The following is a 21,588-nucleotide window of genomic DNA, read 5'->3' on the forward strand; positions in this document are numbered from 1 at the left end:
GCGCAAAATTATCAAAATCACAATTGGTTAGCTGAGAGAGCAATACTGGCTGCGAAAAATAAGGAAGTTGGTCAATTGAATGCGAATATTTTAAATGATATGCCTGGTGAGATTGTAACATTTAAATCAATTGATACAGTTATAAATCAAGATGACGCTGTAAATTATTCAACAGAATTTTTAAATTCCTTGGATTTACCTGGACTGCCGGCTCATCGCTTACAATTTAAAGTTGGTGCACCAATTATTTTACTTAGCAGATTAGCAGTCAAAAAGGTCATTAATAATCTTATTGAAGCAACAATTTTAAAAGGAAAATTCAAAGGTGAAGACGTATTGACTCCGCGTATTCCGCCAATTCCACCAGATTTAGCTTTTGACTTCAAAAGATTGCAATTTCCAATACGTCTTGCATTTGCAATGACAATAAACAAAGCACAAGGACAATCGCTGGAATTATGCGGAATTGACTTAGAATATGCATGCTTCTCCCACGGACAATTATATGTATCATGTTCACGTGTAGGAAAGCCATCAGTTCTGTTTATTTATACCACAACTCAGGGCAAAACAAAAACTGTAGTTTACGAAAAGGGTTTGCGTTAGTTTAAGTTTAAAAGTAAAATTAATTTTATTTTGTAAAAAAAGAATAAATACACATAGAGTGAATCTGCATCGAGTGTTCATTATTCATTTCTAATTTTGATATGCCTAGCGAAGCAGGCAGAGGGTCCGCTAGTATTATATATATATAACTGGCGCATACACCCTTTTTGGGCGTTTGGCCGAGCTCCTCCTCCTATTAGTGGTGTGCGTCTTGATGTTGTTCCACAAATGGAGGGACCTACAGTTTTAAGCCGATTCCAAACGGCAGCTATTTTTTATGAGGAGCTACTTCATGGCAGAAATACACTCGGAGGTTTGCGGTTGCCTGCCGAGGGGTGATCGCTATTAGAAAAATGTTTTTCTTCATTTTGGTATTTCACCGAGATTCGAACCTACGTTCTCTCTGTGAATTCCGAATGGTAGTCATTGCCGTACAGTAACAAGGTAGACCAATGACTTCACATAACCCCAAAACGGGACGGCTTGTTAAGTGGACTGTAAAGTGGCCGTAATGCTCTTAAAGTAGCAGCAACAGAACGATTATTTTCATAAAAAATTTGCACGATTTGCAATCGTTGCTCAAGTGTGTAGCGTTCCATGATGAAATGTATGCTAATGAAGTTTACAAATGACAAGCGAAAAATAAAAAATATTGCGTCGTTCGCCCTCACTATCGGAAAAAAGTTGAAGCGCACCTATTGAATAACCCTATATATATATCCTATTTTTATTTGTTTTTATTGGAAGGACCCTTACGTCAAACTTGCCAAACTCATGAAAAATAAAGTAACTGTTTTAGAAAGAACCCACCTTCAGTATTCGATTCGCTTTCTATCATTCTTGCGTTTTTATGTGAGTTTCCAATTCTTTGACGTTTAGCTGGAATTTCCCAAGTACTTTCCTGAGGACTATTATTTTTCTTTACTTTACTTTACAATCGCATAGAGTTATGCCCTTTCAACTCAAACTCACGTAGGATATTTGGTGCTGTTGCTCTCCACATAATCTGCTCCATTTCATAGTGTTTTTTACAGATCGGATGGAAAAATAATATAGCTAATGTGGTTCAGAACCTCTCCAGAATCAAAGTGTGCATATTATGTAAAGTGAATTTGTTTTTTTTTACAGACCATATTATCTTATTTCGGTTAAGAAAGCGTTTAAATTGTTGTTTATGCATACCATAGTATGTTTGTTTTTTGGTGCTTTCGATATGCTTCTACTTATTTGTCATTTGGTTTTGTCAGTAACGCAGAAAATTATGGAAATTAAAAGACGTATGCACATATTAAAGAGACAACTATTTTATGTCATATTTTTAAAAAGCGTACTAATAGTTGAGTTATAGTGGCTTTAATATATTCAATTTATAGCTAAATACAAGTAGAATACAATTAGTTTACTTCTAACTTAAATGAAATTACCATTAATTAATTTCTTTGAAATCGTGCAAAATAAATTTAATTTAATACTCGTAGTTAAGTATTACTTGTTTGAATGAAGAACGTAGTCAATCACTACATTAGCGACCCCGATTTTTAATTGTTCACTTTTCGAATTAGCAAATGAAAATTTGCTACACGCAATTACACCTTTTATCCAACATAATCGCTGTCATAAGTGCTGCTTAGACAATAGTACTTCCATTTACTTTCCCTACTTTAAACAAGTTTTTCTGGAACCGAAAGCATTTGGGCTGTATAAAGAGTCCCTGCTGTTCCATGTGGCGACGTCTTTTATAAGCCTAGCCGTCCATCTGCCGCGTGCTTTGTTAATCCAGCGATATTGTCATAGCCCTAGGTTAGGTTAGGTTGAAGCGGTTGTCCTCAGGCTCATATCCCATTGTACTGCCGCGTTATGACTGAGATAAATGTGCTAAGACTGTGTTTATTTTAGCTTAGCAGAGATGCTGTGCGTTTACCATTTAGAGTCGGCCACAGTTGACGGGCGATTTTGCAGGTGGCCTCATTCCGCCATCATTTAGTGCCGAGTCTCGCTAGTTCATCGGCTCTACAGTTACCCAGTTGCAGTTACAGTTACCTTTAGGTTAAATGACTCAGCCATCTCGTTAAGAGATGTGCGGCATTTCTTGGCTACCTTGGAGATTGTCGACTGTTTTGTGAGGGATTTTATCGCCGCTTGGCTATCAGTGAAAATGTAGATATCATATCCGGATATCGGATCACACTGTATCATCGTCGCGGCTTTTATTATTGCCATCAGTTCAGCCTGAAAGACACTACAATAGTCGGGGAGCCGAACCCTGAAGGAAATCTCCGGATGTTCGGAGTATACACCTCCGCCCACCCTGCCCTCGAGCTTTGAACCATCTGTGTATACATGGACCAACTCGCTGTGTCTCACATCGTCCCGTTCCCACTCTTCACTTGAGGGTAGGAGGGTCGTAAAAGCAAGTATAGGTGGGAGTGCAAACTCCACCAGCCCGGAAAGCCCCAAAGTGCCAGCCAGGATTTTACCGTGACCATAATCCGTGCTTGACCACTTATTTAGAGTGTTCAGATCTACCGGAAGGAAGTTTAGTGTCGCATATAATGCTTTCATAGACCTAGCGTTAAACCCTTGTTTCGCGCGCTGCAGGTTTGCTAACTCCTTCTTCTATTCCGTCTTGCTTTAATGCCCATAGCTTTTTCCTTTGAAAAGTTATAAAGTCTATCGGTATTGAACCGGTTATTACTTGAACAGCTGACCTTGATACTGTATGGTATGCGGATATAGCTCTTAGGGCTTCCGTTCGTTGTTCCGATGCTAAGAGCTTGATTCGATGCTTTACATTTAGCACATTTGCCCACAGTTCAGCTTCATATACGAGAACGGAGAGCGTGGTAGCCATCATTATTTATCGTTTCCCATGTTTGCCATCAGTCCGCTGATTAGGGATGCCATCTCTGCTGCGCATTTTAATCTTGAGTCTCGTCGTATGTCTAGGTACTTTATAATGTTTTTTGTGCTAAGCGTATTTGAGCAAGCTTTCATGCCAACTTCTAACGTGATGTGCTTCTTGGTTAGAACTATTAGCTTCGTTTTCTCTGTCTCTAGTTCTGTGGCTAGTCCGTATTATAACTTGGTTAAGTTTTCTACGAGCTTCTTCAAAGTTTCGCGCTGTGATACTAGCTACGATATCATCTGCGAAGTGAATATCTCGTTATAACTAATGTTCCACAAATTGGGACCGATAGTTTATCATTGGGCCGCTCTGAATATAACGGCTTTACAACGAGAATCCTCTGGTGTTTAATAGACGAGCTTGCGAGATTTTGGTTTCTTAAGAACAACCACTGAATGTTCGCTCTGGGACAAAAAATGACGTGTGGTTGAGTGTAGATGACTACCTAGGCAGTTGGACCACAGCTCATGAGTGATGGCGCTTTTGACTGACATAAAGATGTGCAGAACTCCTGTCGAGCATCACTATCTAGCTCGTAGAATCCTTTTCTCCTAGCTCAAAGTTACTCTGTATGTTATCGAATAGTTGCAGCTCCAGAGTGAGAGTGAGTGATCCATTGTGCGCAGGGATTTGGTTGTTGCAGAACAATGCATGTATGGATTTGCATAAAAATAGCTTCTCTCTTTCAGCTCATGAGTGATGGCGTTTGTGATTGACAAAAAGATGTGCAGAACTCCTGTCGAGCATCACTATCTATCTCGTCAGAATCCTTTTCTCTCAGATCAAAATTACTCTGTATGTTATCGAATAGTTCCAGCTACAGAGTGAGGGTGAGTGATCCATTGAGCGCAGGGCTTTGGTTGTTGCAGGACAATGTATGGATTTGCCTAAAAACAGTCTAGTATTGCGAATGGAGAATCTTCATTATTTTCATGACTTTGAAAGCAATTACAAAAGTTGTCAGTAGGTTTGCGTAAACTTTCAGCACGGTGCTAAAGACGACCAACAACGACTGATCAAATGTATGATCACATCGGGGTCACCAATGTTTTGAGTTGGGAAGGCTGATTTGTCTCGACTACGATGTATTTTATTTAAAATGTATTTTTCCAACTGATAATATTGTACATAAGTTGAGTATGATTCTTCATAAAGCAAATACGAGTATGTGTGCACAAGATGTTATAGTAAATTAGGGACGAATGCAAGTGCATAGTAGGCAAAATGATTGGAATGAGAGATCCTAGGCTTAGGGCGTGTGAGTATATATGCTATATTTAAGTACGAATTTAGTGTAAATGACAACAAGTGAAAGAAATGGGAAATTCAAACTGTTGGGTCCTATGTATTGTAGCGGTTCCCAACAAGATCTTTGATAAAATTTGTTACCAAGCTCTAAAACTGGTAAATGCAAACATAGAACAACTTTCTTTAACACGTTTCTTTATAAAATGTAGTTTTTGAGTTCTTACGATAATTATTTTGAATATTATTTATAGACCTGATGGCGTTGGAAGCATAACACATGAGGAAAAGGAGAAATTTGCCGAGATCAAAGAACGCTTGCGTGTTTTACTTGAGTATCAAATAACAAATTTTCGCTTTTGTTTTCCATTTGGTCGACCTGAGGGCGCATTGAAAGCTACACTTTCTTTATTGGAACGCGTTCTTATGAAGGACATTGTTACGCCCGTTCCACCGGAAGAAGTGCGTATGATGATCAAGAAGAGTTTGGAAACGGCAGCGCTTGTGAATTACTCGCGTCTATCGTCAGAAGCTAAAATTGAAGGTAGGAAAAACAAAGTAGGGGTACTCGTTTAATTTTATGATATATTTTGCATGCATGTTACACATGGGCTGAAAAGTCCCGGGCATTACACATAGATGGCATTAGTTTTATTGCACTCACCTTTTGTCCTTAAAAAGGTAGCTATTAAAATTGCATGATAGTCTATTCATTAGATCGTGAGTTATTGTGCTAAGAGTGACGCTACTTTTATTATTTTCAAAACAATGGATCAAAAATAGTTTCATTTTTTAACTTTATTGTGATTCTTGATGGGAGAAAATACCGCTAAAGCAATGGCTTGAAAGTGTCATGGGAACTCCGCTTGATCAGAAACAACAATAAAACGATGGTTTGCTGACTTCAAACGTAGTCGAAAAGACACCGGTGATGCACAACGCAATAGACATCCAAATAAGGCTGTAACAGCAAAAAAAAAACTAGGGTCCGTCAGACTCACGCACGGTAGAAGTAAAACTTCTAAGTTGGTTGTTCCATGCATGGGAGCCCCGGTTTAGATCTCTCCCCCCTCTCTCGTGTTAAATTCAGGTTTTCATATTTTTTATAATATTATTTTCCGGGCTGAAGCGTCACTATTCTGCATTTGTTCGTGATTTAATTTTTGTATGCTATTACTTACGCTTTTAATTTAAAGTTTTTTGTTTATATACGCACCCTGTGAATTTACCAACTAAAAAATTAAATCTCTTTAGCACCCTACAGATCTATTACATTTTAATCAGTCAGCCCTTAACCAGTATCGTTTTCTCTTTTTAGCGCATACATCTATCTATATATATAAATGTGAAAATCTGTCCCTATATTCGCTTAAAACTCGCGAACGGGCTCACCTATCCAAACCAAATTTTTAGGCTTTGTTTGGACTATTCAGTAGATGGTTTGTGTTTTAAAATTTTAAGAATCGGATACCAGGGTCTCGAGAAATAGGCCAAAACGTGAACCCGGGTAACCCTAGGATGTGTTTGTACAATATGGGTAGCAAATGGAAGCTGTTGGTGAATGCTTTAGTTCAGAGTATTTTTCATGCCGCTCCGTGACTAGGGTCCCGAGATAGAGACCAACACGTGGACCCTAGAATGTGTTTGTACAATATGGATAGCAATTAGAAGCTATTGGTGAATGCTTTAGTACAGAGTATTTCTCATGCCGCTCCGTGACTGGGGTTTCGAGATATAGGTCAAAATGTGGCCCCGGGTAACCTTCGGATGTGTATATACAATATGGGTATCAAATGGAAGCTGTTGGTGAATGCTTTAGTTCAGAGTATTTTTCATGCCGCTCCGTGACTAGGGTCCCGAGATAGAGACCAACACGTGGAACCTAGAATGTGTTTGTACAATATGGATATCAATTGGAAGCTGTTGGTGAATGCTTTAGTACAGAGTATTTCTCATGCCGCTCCGTGACTGGGGTCTCAAGATATAGGTCAAAACGTGGGCCCGGGTAACCTTCGGATGTGTATATACAATATGGGTATCAAATGGAAGCTGTTGGTGAATGCTTTAGTTCAGAGTATTTTTCATGCCGCTCCGTGACTAGGATCCCGAGATAGAGACCAACACGTGGACCCTAGAATGTGTTTGTACAATATGGATATCAATTGGAAGCTGTTGGTGAATGCTTTAGTACAGAGTATTTCTCATGCCGCTCCGTGACTGGACTCTCGAGATATAGGTCAAAACGTGGGCCCGGGTAACCTTTGGTTGTGGATGTGCAATATGGGCATCAAATGAAAGCTGTCGATAAGTGCTTTAACGTGGGGTAATTTTCATACCTATTGATGACTAGGGTCTCGAAATATATGCCAAACGTGGACCCACCGTGTCTTTGCCCAGCGAAGCGGGTCGGGTTTGCTAGTCTATATATATAAAAATGAAATGATGTTCGTTTGTACGCGTTTTTTTGGGCCGATACGAGGCCAATTTTATTCGTTCTTTTTTCATATTATGGGGATCCACTAGGGGAAGGTTTTTAGCAAAAAAAATTTCTTTTAAATATTTTCTTCATATAAAAAAAAGAAAAAATCAAAATATTGTACAAAACAAAACTTGCTCGATTCTTAGATTAAAGTAAGTTTCGAATCGACATTCATTTTATGTGTACAACTTTTTTTGAATTTTTGGTTATTGTATACAGAAATTTCAAATGATTCGAATGAAAATTTTTCTTCCATAAAATATTACACCTGTCGTTAGACAATAAGTAATTTGATTTATAAAAAGATGGAATGAGAGTGATATTGAAGGGCCAATGCCCCCAAGCTCATTTAGAAGAAATATATACATATTATTTAAAAACAAGTGGTTAACAAACAATGACATATACGATTAGTTGACAATTGGTTACAAGGATTTTGCAAGATCTGTTGGTGTTTGACGGTTAAGACGACTTTGGGTAGATTTTTCTTTATTTGGTAGTCTTCTCATCATAGGATTTGTATGCGTTAATAGTCTATTTATGTGTCTTCTGCTAGCGCTTTGTATTGTTTCATCAATAGTATCGATGTCAAGGTCGCGATGAATATCTGCGTTAGGTATGTACCAAGGTGCATTAGTTAAGGTCCTAAGTATTTATGAAAATAATGTTTCAATTCAATTGAGCAATGCTTTCTTTGACCAATTCTATATGGAAATGAATGCGTTTGCAAACGATGTTTTCGGCTATGAACAAATGTTGGAATCGAATGAAAAAGGAAAGAAACGCGAAATGATAAAAAAAAATCTTGGAAAATTTAAAATTAATGGTGCTTCATTGGAAAAATTCAAAGGTAATAAGAACATACACAAGATAAAGTTAGAATTCGAATTTTTAGATTTATTTTGTTTATTTCTCATTTTTTAAGAAGTACACCACACAACAACTCATTCCCACTCTGATTTTGAAATCCTGTTGGAACTGGTGATCGATAATTTTGTCACTATAATGGTCAATGGAAATTTGCGTGTATCAGACCCTGCATATTATTTACCATATCAACTTTTTATGGAACATATGGACCAAATGAACACAAAAAAATAATTTAGTTTTGTTTTGATTTTTTGCAACATTTTGGTTTTCAGTTAATACAATAAAAACAATACTGTTTTTTCGTTAACACAAAGTTCTAAATTTATTATTTATAATCCTAAAAGTTAATGGAATACCACTATGACACATAGAAAACATTTTTTCAAAGGGGTGTTTTTCGAAAATTATAAAAAAAATTGTTTTCAAAAATTTTGAAGAAATAAAGTAAAATAAAAAAATTTCGAAAGCATGAAATTATTTCAAAACCAAATTTTCCTCAAAAAGATAAAAGAAATTTCTTCGAAGAGGTGTTTTTCTAAAATTAAAAAAAAAAAAAAATTTCAAAAATTTTAAATAAATAAAATAAAATAAAACTTTTTCAAGGGTATGAAATTTTTTCAAAACAAAATTTTCTGAAAACCAAAAAAAATTAAAAAAAAAATGGTGTTTTCAAAGCATTTCATATTCCACTATTAATAGAAAATGCATTTTTTCGAGGGGGTGTTTTTCAAAGCGGAAAAAAATCTTTTTTAACAAATCAATTTAATCTTTTACAAAAGTATGCAATTTTTCCAAGAACAAAATTTTCTCAAAAACGTTAAATTAAAAAAAAATAGTTTTTTCAAAATATTTAATTTTCAGCAATTTTGTTAGAGCGAAGTGTTTTTCAAAACTTCAAAAAACACTTTTTAACCAAGAAAAATAAACCTTTTTTCAAAAACAACAGGAATGATAACATTGCCTAACAATTTCTGCACTTTTGCACAGTCTAAAGAGGCATTGATACAGAGTGTATTTCCAAACATAATTCAACATTACAAAAACCATGATTGACTCAGCGAAAGAGCAATTTTAGCTGGGAAAAATAAGGACGTCAATGATATAAATTCAGCTATTTTAGATCAAATACCTGGTGACATAGTTGCGTTTAAGTCAATGGACACTATTACTGATCAAGATGAGGTCGTAAATTATCCAACTGAATTCTTAAACTCACTCGATTTGCCAGGCTTACCACCTCATAATTTACGATTAAAAATTGGAGCACCGATTATTATGCTGCGCAATAGTAATGTGCCCCGACTTTGCAACGGTACCAGACTCGCTGTGAAGAAGCTAATGGGTAACGTTATCGAAGCAACAATTTTGAAAGGGAAGTACAAAGGAGAAGACATTTTGATACCCTGAATTCCACTGATTCCGGCGGATTTGCCATTCGATTTCAAACGTTTGCAGTTCCCTATTCGCCTTGCCTTCGCTATGAGAATTAATAAGGCGCAAGGACAGTCTCTACAAATGTGCGGTATTAATTTAGAATACCCAATTTTTTCTCATGGACAATTGTATGTAGCTTGCTCACGAGTTGGCAAACCATCGTCATTATTCACGCGAAAGATGAAAAAACCAAAAACGTTGTCTACAAAAGTGTTACAATAAAGTTCAAATGAAATTGTATCAAAGAATTTGGTTTGTTTCGTATTAATTTTATTCTCTTTCAGCAAATCATTGAATTTATCGTCTAGCGAAGCGGGCGAGGGTACGCTAGTCTCCAATAAGATGTAAACTCTTTCCTTCAGTCAATAAAATCATATTTAAATTGTGAATTTGAAACGTCAGCGCTTGCGATGCGAGAGAGCGACAGAGAGAGCGAATAGGCGAGAGTGGGAAGGAGCAGCTGCTCCTTGGCCCCGCCCATTTGACGGATTTCGGTAACGCTCCGAACTTACCGTTTCACTCGCCTATTTTCAATCTGCCTTGGGGCCCCCGACACGCCTAAAGAAGTTTCACTTCAACCAAAAAGTGTTACAATAAAGTTCGAATGAAATTGTATCAAAGAATTTGCTTTGTTTCGTATTAATTTTATTCTCTTTCAGAAAATCATTGAATTTATCGTCTAGCGAAGCGGGCGAGGGTACGCTAGTCTCCAATAAGATGTAAACTCTTTCCTTCAGTCAATAAAATCATATTTAAATTGTGAATTTGAAACGTCAGCGCTTGCGATGCGAGAGAGCGACAGAGAGAGCGAATAGGCGAGAGTGGGAAGGAGCAGCTGCTCCTTGGCCCCGCCCATTTGACGGATTTCGGTAACGCTCCGAACTTACCGTTTCACTCGCCTATTTTCAATCTGCCTTGGGGCCCCCGACGCGCCTAAAGAAGTTTCACTTCAAAAAAAAATCCACAAAATCGTTTTGAAAAACCAAAAACAAGGCAAAGCTATTATACATGAATTGAACTTCGAATTACTCCCAAGTCCATCGTATTCGCCAAATTTGGCTCCCAGAAACTACTGGCTGTTCGCAGACCTAAAAAATGCTCGCCGGTGAGAAATTTCGCTCGGATGAAGAGGTTATCGCTGAAACTGAGGCCTATTTCAAGGCAAAAGATATATCGTTCTGCAAAAGTGGTATTGAAATGTTAGAGCGACGATGGAATGATTGCGTTGTTTTTGATGGAAATTAAGTTGATCCTCATCATCATTATCAATAGCACTACAGTCTTTGGCAGACCATTGCTTCCACAACTACGGTTATCCACTCCGGTCGATCCTCTGCTACGACTTTCCAGTTTGCAATCCCTATTTTCCGCAAGTGGACTGTGTCCTCATCAATCCAACGTTTGTTTGGTCTCCCTCGACCTCTTCGTCCAACCACTGTATATGTGCCGCAGCCATCTGATTCGTTCACTTTTTATAAAGCCAATTGCGTTTCCATTTGGAATCAATGCATTGTATTTTATCCGATATGCTCCGTCATTTCGGCACAGGGGACTATATATTTTTTGTAGTATTTTTCTTTCAAAACCTCAGTATTTGGTCTATGCCTGTTGTTTCAAGTACCCATACCTTGCTGCTGTATGTTAGTATGTGTCGTACAAGCGCTTTATACATTGCCATCTTTTGAGTAGCCATCGAGACTTGCATGATTTTATGTGTGCAAAGAATGCTTTATGTGCCGCTCTTACTCGGTCATTCATTGCCATGGAAATGTCAGAATTACTACTAATGAAGAGACCTAGGTATTTAAATTTGTCAGCCCTCTGAATGCATTCAACATCGATTTCAATGTGTGTATCATCACTCGGTTTCTTAGCGAAGTGCATATATAATATATATATAACTAGAAAACCCGGCCCCCTTCGCTGGGCACACTAAAATAGAATAGATATGGTTTAGAACAGAAAATATATGGTTTTCATATTATTTATTTCTTTATTCTTTATTCAAGCGCTTTGGCATAAACAATATTTTTTGTTTTTCTATTTGTTTTTGAGTAAATATAAAATATAAATTGAAAATCAGGAAAAAAGAAGATTGTTTTTAAATTTCAAATCAACGCATATGAATAAACAATCGTCTTTTTCCTGATCGTCCATGAATTTTTCGTTTCAATTTATATGTTTTATTAAGCATTGGAGCTTTTTTAACCATTATCCATTTATATTTTTCAAAAAAACAAAAAACGAAAAAAATTGTTTTTTCCACGAACACATAATTTCATTCGGATTTCACATTAAATTCTCAAATTTCGTAAGAAATTATTCACTGTTCAAAAATCCACTCCAAAAAAATTCACAAACAATTTTTACATGTTGCACTTACGTTTTTTCCTTATGGCATCCAAATCAGAAAGAAATATTGACACATTGTAACTCACACTGTCAATTTGACAGTTCAGTTCCGCCCCAAGCGTTAAAAAAGTAAGCGACATTATGGCTGGCTCAAAAGAACGCTGTACCCGTTGCCACTGCTCCGAATTACAACCAAACTGTACGAAACCCATTTTCAATACTTACTTAACAATGTGCATAAGTTTGGCTTAATTCGGTTCAAAGACACGGCGGGTCTACGTTTTGGCATATATTTCGAGACCCTAGTCATCAATAGGTACGAAAATTATCCCGTATTAAAGCACTTATCAACAGCTTTCATTTGATGCCGATATTGTACATACACAACCAAAGGTTACCCGGGTCCCCGTTTTGACCTATATCTCGAGACCCCAGTAACGTAGCGGCATGAAAAATACTCTGTACTAAGGCATTCACCAACAGCTTCAATTTGATATCCATATTGTACAAACACATCCTAGGCTCCACGTTTTGGTCTCTATCTCGAGACCCTAGTCACGGAGCGGCATGAAAAATACTCTGAACTAGCGCATTCACCAACAGCTTCCATTTGATACCCATATTGTACATACACGTCCGAAGATTACCCGGGTCCACGTTTTGACCTATATCTCGAGACCCTATCTACCAATAGGTATTCAAACTGTACGGAAATCATTTTCAATACCTGCTTAACAATGTGTGTAAGTTTGGTTTAATTCGGTTCAAAGACACGGCGGGTCCACGTTTTTGGCATATATTTCGAGACCCTAGTCATCAATAGGTATGAAAATTACCCCGTATTAAAGCACTTATCAACAGCTTTCATTTGATATTCATATTGTACAAACACATTCTAGGGTCCACGTTTTGGTCTCCATCTCGAGACCCTAGTCACGGAGCGGCATGAAGAATACTCTGAACTAGCGCATTCACCAACAGCTTTCATTTGATAGCGATATTGTACATACACAACCAAAGGTTACCCGGGTCCACGTTTTGATCTATATCTCGAGACCCCAGTCACGTAGCGGCATGAAAAATACTCTGTACTAAGGCATTCACCAACAGCTTCAATTTGATATCCATATTGTACAAACACATCCTAGGCTCCACGTTTTGGTCTCTATCTCGAGACCCTAGTCATGGAGCGGCATGAAAAATACTTTGAACTAGCGCATTCACCAACAGCTTTCATTTGATACCGATATTGTACCTACACAACCAAAGGTTACCCGGGTCCACGTTTTGATCTATATCTCGAGACCCCAGTCACGGAGCGGCATGAAAATTACCCCGTATTAAAGCACTTATCAACAGCTTTCATTTGATATTCATATTGTACAAACATATTCTAGGGTCCACGTTTTGGTCTCTATCTCGAGACCCTAGTCACGGAGCTGATGGAAATACTCTGAACTAAAGCATTCACCAACAGCTTCCATTTGATACCCATATTGTACATACACATCCGAAGGTTACCCGGGTCCACGTTTTGACCTATATCTCGAGACCCTATCTACCAATGGCAATCCAAACTATACGGAAACCATCTTCAATACCTCCTTAACAATGTGTGTAAGTTTGGTTTAATTCGGTGCAAAGACACGGCGGGTCCACGTTTTGGCATATATTTCCAGACCCTAGTCATCAATAGGTATGAAAATTACCCCGTATTAAAGCACTTATCGACAGCTTTCATTTGATGCCCATATTGTACATACACAACCAAAGGTTACCCGGGTCCACGTTTTGACCTATATCTCGAGACCCCAGTCACGGAGCGGCATGAAAAATACTCTGTACTAAAGCATTCACCAACAGCTTCAATTTGATATCCATATTGTACAAACACATTCTAGGGTCCACGTTTTGGTCTCTATCTCGAGACCCTAGTCACGGAGCGGTATGAAAAATACTCTGAACTAAAGCATTCACCAACAGCTTCCATTTGATACCCATATTGTACATACACATCCGAAGGTTACCCGGGTCCACGTTTTGACCTATATCTCGAGCCCTATCCACCAATAGGTATCCAAACTATACGGAAACGATCTTCAATACCTTGTTAGCAATGTGTGTAAGTTTGGTTTAATTCGGTGCAAAGACACGGTGGGTCCACGTTTTGGCATATATTTCTAGACCCTAGTCATCAATAGGTATGAAAATTACCCCGTATTAAAGCACTTATCAACAGCTTTCATTTGATACCCATATTGTACATACACAACCAAAGGTTACCCGGGTCCACGTTTTGACCTATATCTCGAGACCCCAGTCACGTAGCGGCATGAAAAATGCTCTGTACTAAGGCATTCACCAACAGCTTCAATGTGATATCCATATTGTACAAACACATTCTAGGCTCCACGTTTTGGTCTCTATCTCGAGACCCTAGTCACGGAGCGGTATGAAGAATACTCTGAACTAAAGCATTCACCAACAGCTTCCATTTGATACCCATACTGTACATACACGTCCGAAGGTTACCCAGGTCCACGTTTTGACCTATATCTCGAGACCCTATCTACCAATAGGTATTCAAACTATACGGAAATCATCTTCAATACCTACTTAACAATGTGTGTAAGTTTGGTTTAATTCGGTTCAAAGACACGGCGGGTCCACGTTTTGGCATATATTTCGAGACCCTAGTCATCAATAGGTATAAAAATTACCCCGTATTAAAGCACTTATCAACAGCTTTCATTTGATATCCATATTGTACAAACACATTCTAGGGTCCACGTTTTGGTCTCTATCTCGAGACCCTAGTCACGGAGCTGATGGAAATACTCTGTACTAAGGCATTCACCAACAGCTTCCATTTGATACCCATATTGTACATACACATCCGAAGGTTGCCCGGGTCCACGTTTTGACCTATATCTCGAGACCCTATCTACCAATAGGAGTCCAAACTTTACGGAAACCATGTTCAATACCTCCTTAACAATGTGTGTAAGTTTGGTTTAATTCGGTGCAAAGACACGGCGGGTCCACGTTTTGGCATATATTTCCAGACCCTAGTCATCAGTAGGTATGAAAATTACCCCGTATTAAAGCACTTATCAACAGCTTTCATTTGATACCAATATTGTACATACACAACCAAAGGTTACCCGGGTCCACGTTTTGACCTATATCTCGAGACCCCAGTCACGGAGCGGCATGAAAAATACTCTGTACTAAAGCATTCACCAACAGCTTCAATTTGATATCCATATTGTACAAACACATTTTAGGGTCCACGTTTTGGTCTCTATCTCGAGACCCTAGTCACGGAGCGGCATGGAAAATACTCTGAACTAAAACATTCACCGACAGCTTCCATTTGATACCCATATTGTACATACACATCCGAAGGTTACCCGGGTCCACGTTTTGACCTATATCTCGAGCCCTATCCACCAATAGGTATCCAAACTATACGGAAACCATCTTCAATACCTTCTTCGCAATGTGTGTAAGTTTGGTTTAATTCGGTGCAGACACGGCCGGTTAGCGAACACACACAAAAAGTTGACTTTATTTTATATATAAGATTTTTTTCAGTTTGTGTCCGAAAAATCCAAATATCTTACAGAACCCTATTTTTTTCCAAAATAAAATGTAATCCATGTTACTCTTGGATAATGTAGTTTTCGAATGGTGAAAGAATTTTTAAAATCGGTCCAGTAGTTTTTGAGCCTATTCGTTACAAACAAACAAAGTTTTCCTCTTTATAATATTAGTATAGATATATAATATATAATATAATATATATATTCTATTTCGTTTTCTCTGTGTTTACACGCAGACCCACTTCTAAAGCTGAATTTTTCAATCGGTTATATATTTACTTAAGCTTTTGTTCATTTTGTTTCATTTTCAGTTCGAGCGCTCTGTGTTTTTCTAGTATTTGCATTGGTGTGAAACATTGGTCTGTTGTGGACCTGCCCCTGCGAAAACCGCAGGGGTTGTCATCCAAAATTTCCTCGGCATATAGGCTCAACCTTTTGTTAAGTATGTTTGTAAAAGCTTGATTGCCAGTACTTAGGAGAGATGCTGTTACAGTTGGTTTTATAGCCCTTTTTATGCAATGGTAGCTGTTCAGTTTCAGAAATTTTGCTTATCAATTTTTTTATTGTATTATTGTGCGTTTCACCACCGTATTTTAAAAGTTCTGTATTTATTTGGTTACTTCCGCTGTTTTTACTATTTTTTAACTTTGTCAGACTTTCTATCACTTCGTTACGACCGGGAGCTTCTATAAGGTTTTCTGCTGTAGAATATATATATATATACGGTATGAAGCGAAGTATGTTGCATTTTTTATATTCAGAATATCACTAAAGTATTCGTGCTATCTATTCAGTATTTTTTCTTTTTCTGTTATTATTTCACCTTCCTTGTTTTTGCTGAACTTTCATGGTGATATCATGGTTTGTCTTTTGTTTTATAATTCCTTTGCGACTTGTCTTTTTTTGTCATATTTAATTAGGTTTTGCCTTGTCCGCTCATTTAAATATTTTTTTCGTCCTTCGTTTTCTGTATCAAACCACTCATTTCTGGTACATCATTCTGTGCTTATTTTCCTTTAGCTGCACAATAACCAGATTTTTTGCGCCAGGTCAGATGGTTCCACCAAACACATCCCTTGTTACATTTAGTTTGCTATTGGGCTGGGGAATAAGTTCATAGCATTTTTATATTTTCTTTTATTTTACAATGACTTGTTTGCTTTTTGCCAAAGGGTAAGTATTCATTCGATAGAACTCTTTCACTCTTCAACACCCAGTAGGCAAAATCAATATTCTAGACAAAGCTGCCTAAACAGCCCGGAACATTTGCGTCCTGTATGGAGAAGGTGGTATAGGCGAGTCTAAAGCTCGGAAATGGTATGCAAAATTCAAAAAAATCGATGAAGAACGTCTGAAATCACTTTCGAAGGAGAACCAAACCAATCATGAATTGGCGAAAAAGATTAACTGAGATCATAAAGCGATTCTCAAACAAATTTATTCAATGGGATTTGCCGAATAATTGGGAGCCTTGGTACTTCAAGAGTTCAACGAAAAAAACCAAGAAAGTCGCCTTCAAAGTGCTTCTCAACATCTCGCCCACCATCGAACAACACGTGGTTAAAAACAGCACTTTTTGTACCGAATCGTCACGGGAGATGCGAAATAATGAAACAGAATGGAGTTGGCGGCTCCAGGAGATACGTCTCAACTGAGAAGCAGGCCGGATCTTTATCCAAAGAAGATCATGATATGTGTTTGGTGGGACTGGGAAATGTTCGAAAAAAATGCCATGGGCAACAAGGAGCTCTACATTGCCCAGCTACACCGCGTGAATGAGGCTATTCGACTGAAAAGGCATGATACACATGGTCAACAACGCCAAGTCGTCAAAGACGCACTTCAAGAGCTCGAATGGAAAGTCCTTCAGCATCCGTCATATTCTCCGGACCTTGCACTGACCTTGGGAGAGATACTTTGTCGCCAAGTACTGTCGCTCACTCCGGTGGACGAGCGTCTCGCAATAATCAGTATCAAAGCGAGAATTTTCAGTATCTCGCTCATTTACGGCCACGCCCCGACGGAAGAGAAGGACGATGCGACCAAAGATTCCTTCTATGAGCGCTTGGAACGTTCTCATGAGCGCTGTCCTCACCACGACATTAAAATCGTGTCTGACGACTTCAGTGCCAGGGTGGGCAAGGAGGGAATTTTGGGTCCCACAGTCAGAAAATTCAGCTGCATAACGAAACATCCAGTCACGAACAGAGGCCGATCAACTTCGCTGGTGCTCGAAACGGGGTAGTCTGCAGCACCAGATTCCAGCATAAAAAGATATACCAAGATAAGTGGCTGTCACCTGATAGGAAAACGCAAAACCAAATCGATCATGTTGTGACATATGGAAGACACGCTTCTATTGTTTTAGATGAACGTGCGATCGAAACAGTTGATACGACGAGGAATTTCATGCTGCCACTGAAAGAAAGGATCCTATAGATCAACGATGCGATCGGGCGCAATGCGAACCATGAGGGATCGCTGCCGGTAGCTAAGAAAGGAAGAGAGATGTATTATGAGAAAAAAGAGGCGGAAATATGTGAATTCGAGGAGCTTGAGATGCTGCCCAACAGGAACAATGCCCGAAAATTCTACCAGAAAGATCGCCTGTAAGGTTCTAGCGAGCGTATTGTGAGTAAAGGCTGCAGCTCACCATCAAACAACTGATTGGACCCCATCAGTCTAGCTTTAGGCCTGGAAGGTCCACCATCGATCAGATATTCACAATATGCTAAGTCTTGAAAAAGACTCATGAAAGGAGAATCTACACCCACCATCTTTTCGTCGACTTCACAGCTGCATTCGATACTACGAAAAGAAATTACTTATACGAGGCGTGTTCAAAAAGTATCGCGAATTTTGGGTTTTTTCAAAAAATATTTATTTATTCAATAATATCTATTTTGTCCCCTTCAAAGTAATCCCCATGAGATATTATGCACTTGTGCCAACGTTCTTTCCAATTTTCGAAGCACTTCAAAAAATAGTTTCTTTATCTTGTTCAGCTCCTCCTTCGATGCCGTCTTTAACTCGTCAATCGTAGCGTAGCGTCGTCCTTTCATGGGCCTCATTAGTTTCGAGAACAAGACAAAGTTACAGGGGCCAGATCTGGGGAATACGGTGGCTGTGTCATCAGAGGTGTGTTGTTTTTGGCCAAAAAGTTGCGCACAAGCAGCGATGTGTGAGCAGGGGCGTTATCGTTATGCAAGAGCCATTTTTTTTCTTCCGCATAGGGGGTTGCCAATATTAAACGGACCCATCTGGCAAGCCTGTATCTTTTGACAGAGACGTCAAATCGCTCAATGACATCCCGCTTTGGAAGCGTCAGTCCAAGCAGATTTTTACCATGGAACAGTACACGCCCCGTCAGCGGTTCCAAATTGTCGAAATTTACATTCAACAAAAGAAGTCAATTGTGAAAACTCAACGTGCGTATAAAAAATTAAATAATGTGAAAAGTGCGCCTTCCAAGAACACCATTAAACGTTTGTACGAAAGGTTATCGACTGGTGATGCTTTTTCTGATCCAAAGAGGCCAAATTAAAACCGACCAAGGACATCCCAAAATCGCCGTTCTCAGCAGTTGGGCATTGCTCGGACCACTTAACAACGAATTATCCGCATTGATTTACATTTATTCCCATATAAGATTCAATTGACGCAAAGATTGTTGCCTGCGGACAAGCCTCGTCGATTGGAATGGGTCCAAATAGTCATCGAAGTCCGTCGGGTCTGTCGAATATGGGCAGGTAACATTCCTTAATGACCGTTTTACCCTGTGGCAAGAACTCATGATGAACAACGCCCCTGCAATCGAAGAAAACGATAAGCAAAACTTTTATATTCGACGGAACTTGGCATGCTTTTTTCGGTCTTTGTTCGTGCGAAAGCTTCCATTCAGATGATTGAGCTTTAGGTTCCACGTCATAAGCATAAACTTACGACTCGTCACCAGCTATGACCCTCTGAAGCAAATTTGGGTCGTCCCGGACAGAGTCCAACATCTCATTAGCAATGTTCATGCGATGCTGCTTTTGGTCGAAATTGAGCAGTTTTGGTGCGAATTTTGCAGCGACCCGTCTCATGCCCAAATCATTGAAAAAAATCGAATCATACGAGTCAATCGATATGTCAAGTGTGATTCGACGATTGGCCAATACCATTTTATTTACCTCATCAATATTTTCGTCTGTTGTTGAAGTGCTCGGGCGTCCGGCACGCTTTTCGTCTTTCACATTCTCTCTGCCTTCTGATAACATTTTGTACCACAGATAAACGTTGCTTTGGTCCAAAGTAGCTTTTGCGTATGACACAGTCAACTTTCGGAATGCATCCGCGCACTTAATTTCGTTTTTCACACAAAATTTAATACAGGTTCTTTGATCCATCTTTTTGAATAGGCAAAAATCGACGACGAGCCGAAGCACGTGCAAGAAAAGCAGCTGCCAACAATTAACTGAACATTCAAAATGGCCGAACCCATAACATACCGCCACAAAAAAATCGAAATTGCGAAAATTCAAAATTCACGATAATTTTTGAACACACCTCTTATGCCGCGATGTGTGAATTCGGTAACCCCGCAAAACTCATACGGCTATGCAAGATGACGTTGTTCAATACCAGCAGCGCCTTTAGAATTGGGGAGAACCTTTCTGAGCCGTTTGATACTAAAAGAGGATTCAAACAAGGTGACTCGCTGTCGTGAGACTTTTTAACCTGATGTTGGAAAGGATCGTACGAGCCGCAGAACTTAATCGCTCAGGCCCAATTTTTTATAAGAGCGTACAATTGTTGGCGAATGCCGATGATATTGACATCATTGAGTAGTAAAGTCCTCTCTCGACGAACAAAACTAACACTCTACAAGACTCTTCTTATACGTATGGCGCAGAAGCGTGGACGATGACGATGTCCGATGTGGCGTCGCTTGGAGTGTTTCAGAGAAAGATTCTGTGGAAGACTCTTAAACGTTTGCACGTTGGCGACGGCGAATATCGCAGACGATGGAACGATGAGCTGAATGAGCTTTACGACGGCATAGACATAGCGCAGCGAATAAAGATCCATCGGTTACGTTGGCTGGGCCATGTCGTCCGGATGGATACAAACGCTTCGGATCTGAAAGTATTCGATGCGATACCAGCTGATGGTAGCAGAGGAAGAGGAAGACCTCCTCTGCGTTGGAAAGATCAGGTGAAGAAGACTTGACTTCACTTGGTGTGTCCAATTAGCGCCAGTTAGCGCGAGAAAGAAACTACTGTGGCGCTTTATTAAAATCGGCCAAAGTCGCGTAAGTAGTTATCGTGCCAATTAAGAAAAGAAATAAGTGGATTCATAAAGCTAAGTTTGAACAAAAAAAGTGTTTTCTTTTTTAGGTCCGGGACTTTTTAGCCCATGTGTTACGTTGCGTTGCGCGTACTTGACTTAAGGCACTATTTCTGTTGTACTATACCATATTACCATTACCCCGTACAGAGTTTCTCACAAAACAAATAACAACTTTTGAAATAAAAAAATGCGACTTCACAGGTTGATTAAATTGTTCATTAAAAATGTGTGTATATTTGTGAAAAGAAACAAAATATTTATACCATAGAGAAGAGTGTAAGAACATGTGCAAATGAAAAATTTGTAAACAAAACGTGCCTAGCGTAAAATTCAAAAATGTCATTTGGATAACATATACAACAACCAGAAGTAGTTACTGTTGTACAAAAGGAAAATAAAAAGGGGCAATTAAAATTCCCGCATTTATCGATTTTTATAAATATTTACCAGTAAGAACTATCTTGCTATTACAAAATAACGATTCCCCAAAAACAGATTGTTTCAATTCTAGGGTAACATATACTAATAGTATTGTAAGTCACTCTCAGTACTACTAGTTTGGCGATTATTTCACCGTTCGCAGGGCTCATCCAAACAAATATCTGCTAAAAATTATGAGTTGAAAAATAAAAACTTTCAGTGCGATTTTGAATTATTTTTAATTGAAATAAACTATACCTTTTGTATTTCCATCCGTCATTGCCATACCGGTCGGCTTTATCCGCATCAAAACATGTTCACCTGTATCCTTTCCCATTATA

The 21,588-nt window shown here is 38.7% G+C and overlaps 1 protein-coding gene across 1 annotated transcript in view; it reads left to right on the plus strand.

The window, feature by feature from the left end:
• Positions 1 to 21,588, plus strand: part of LOC129250827 (calcium-dependent secretion activator-like) — a 62,889-nt gene that overhangs the window by 24,208 nt on the left and 17,093 nt on the right. Inside the window, exon 3 of the mRNA XM_054890410.1 lies at positions 5,011 to 5,300. Within this exon, the coding sequence (XP_054746385.1) occupies positions 5,011 to 5,300 (290 nt within the window). The remainder of the gene's footprint in view (positions 1 to 5,010; positions 5,301 to 21,588) is intronic.

The sequence above is a fragment of the Anastrepha obliqua genome, chromosome 6 (genome assembly GCF_027943255.1).
Source record: "Anastrepha obliqua isolate idAnaObli1 chromosome 6, idAnaObli1_1.0, whole genome shotgun sequence".
Taxonomy (NCBI): Eukaryota; Metazoa; Arthropoda; class Insecta; order Diptera; family Tephritidae; genus Anastrepha; species Anastrepha obliqua.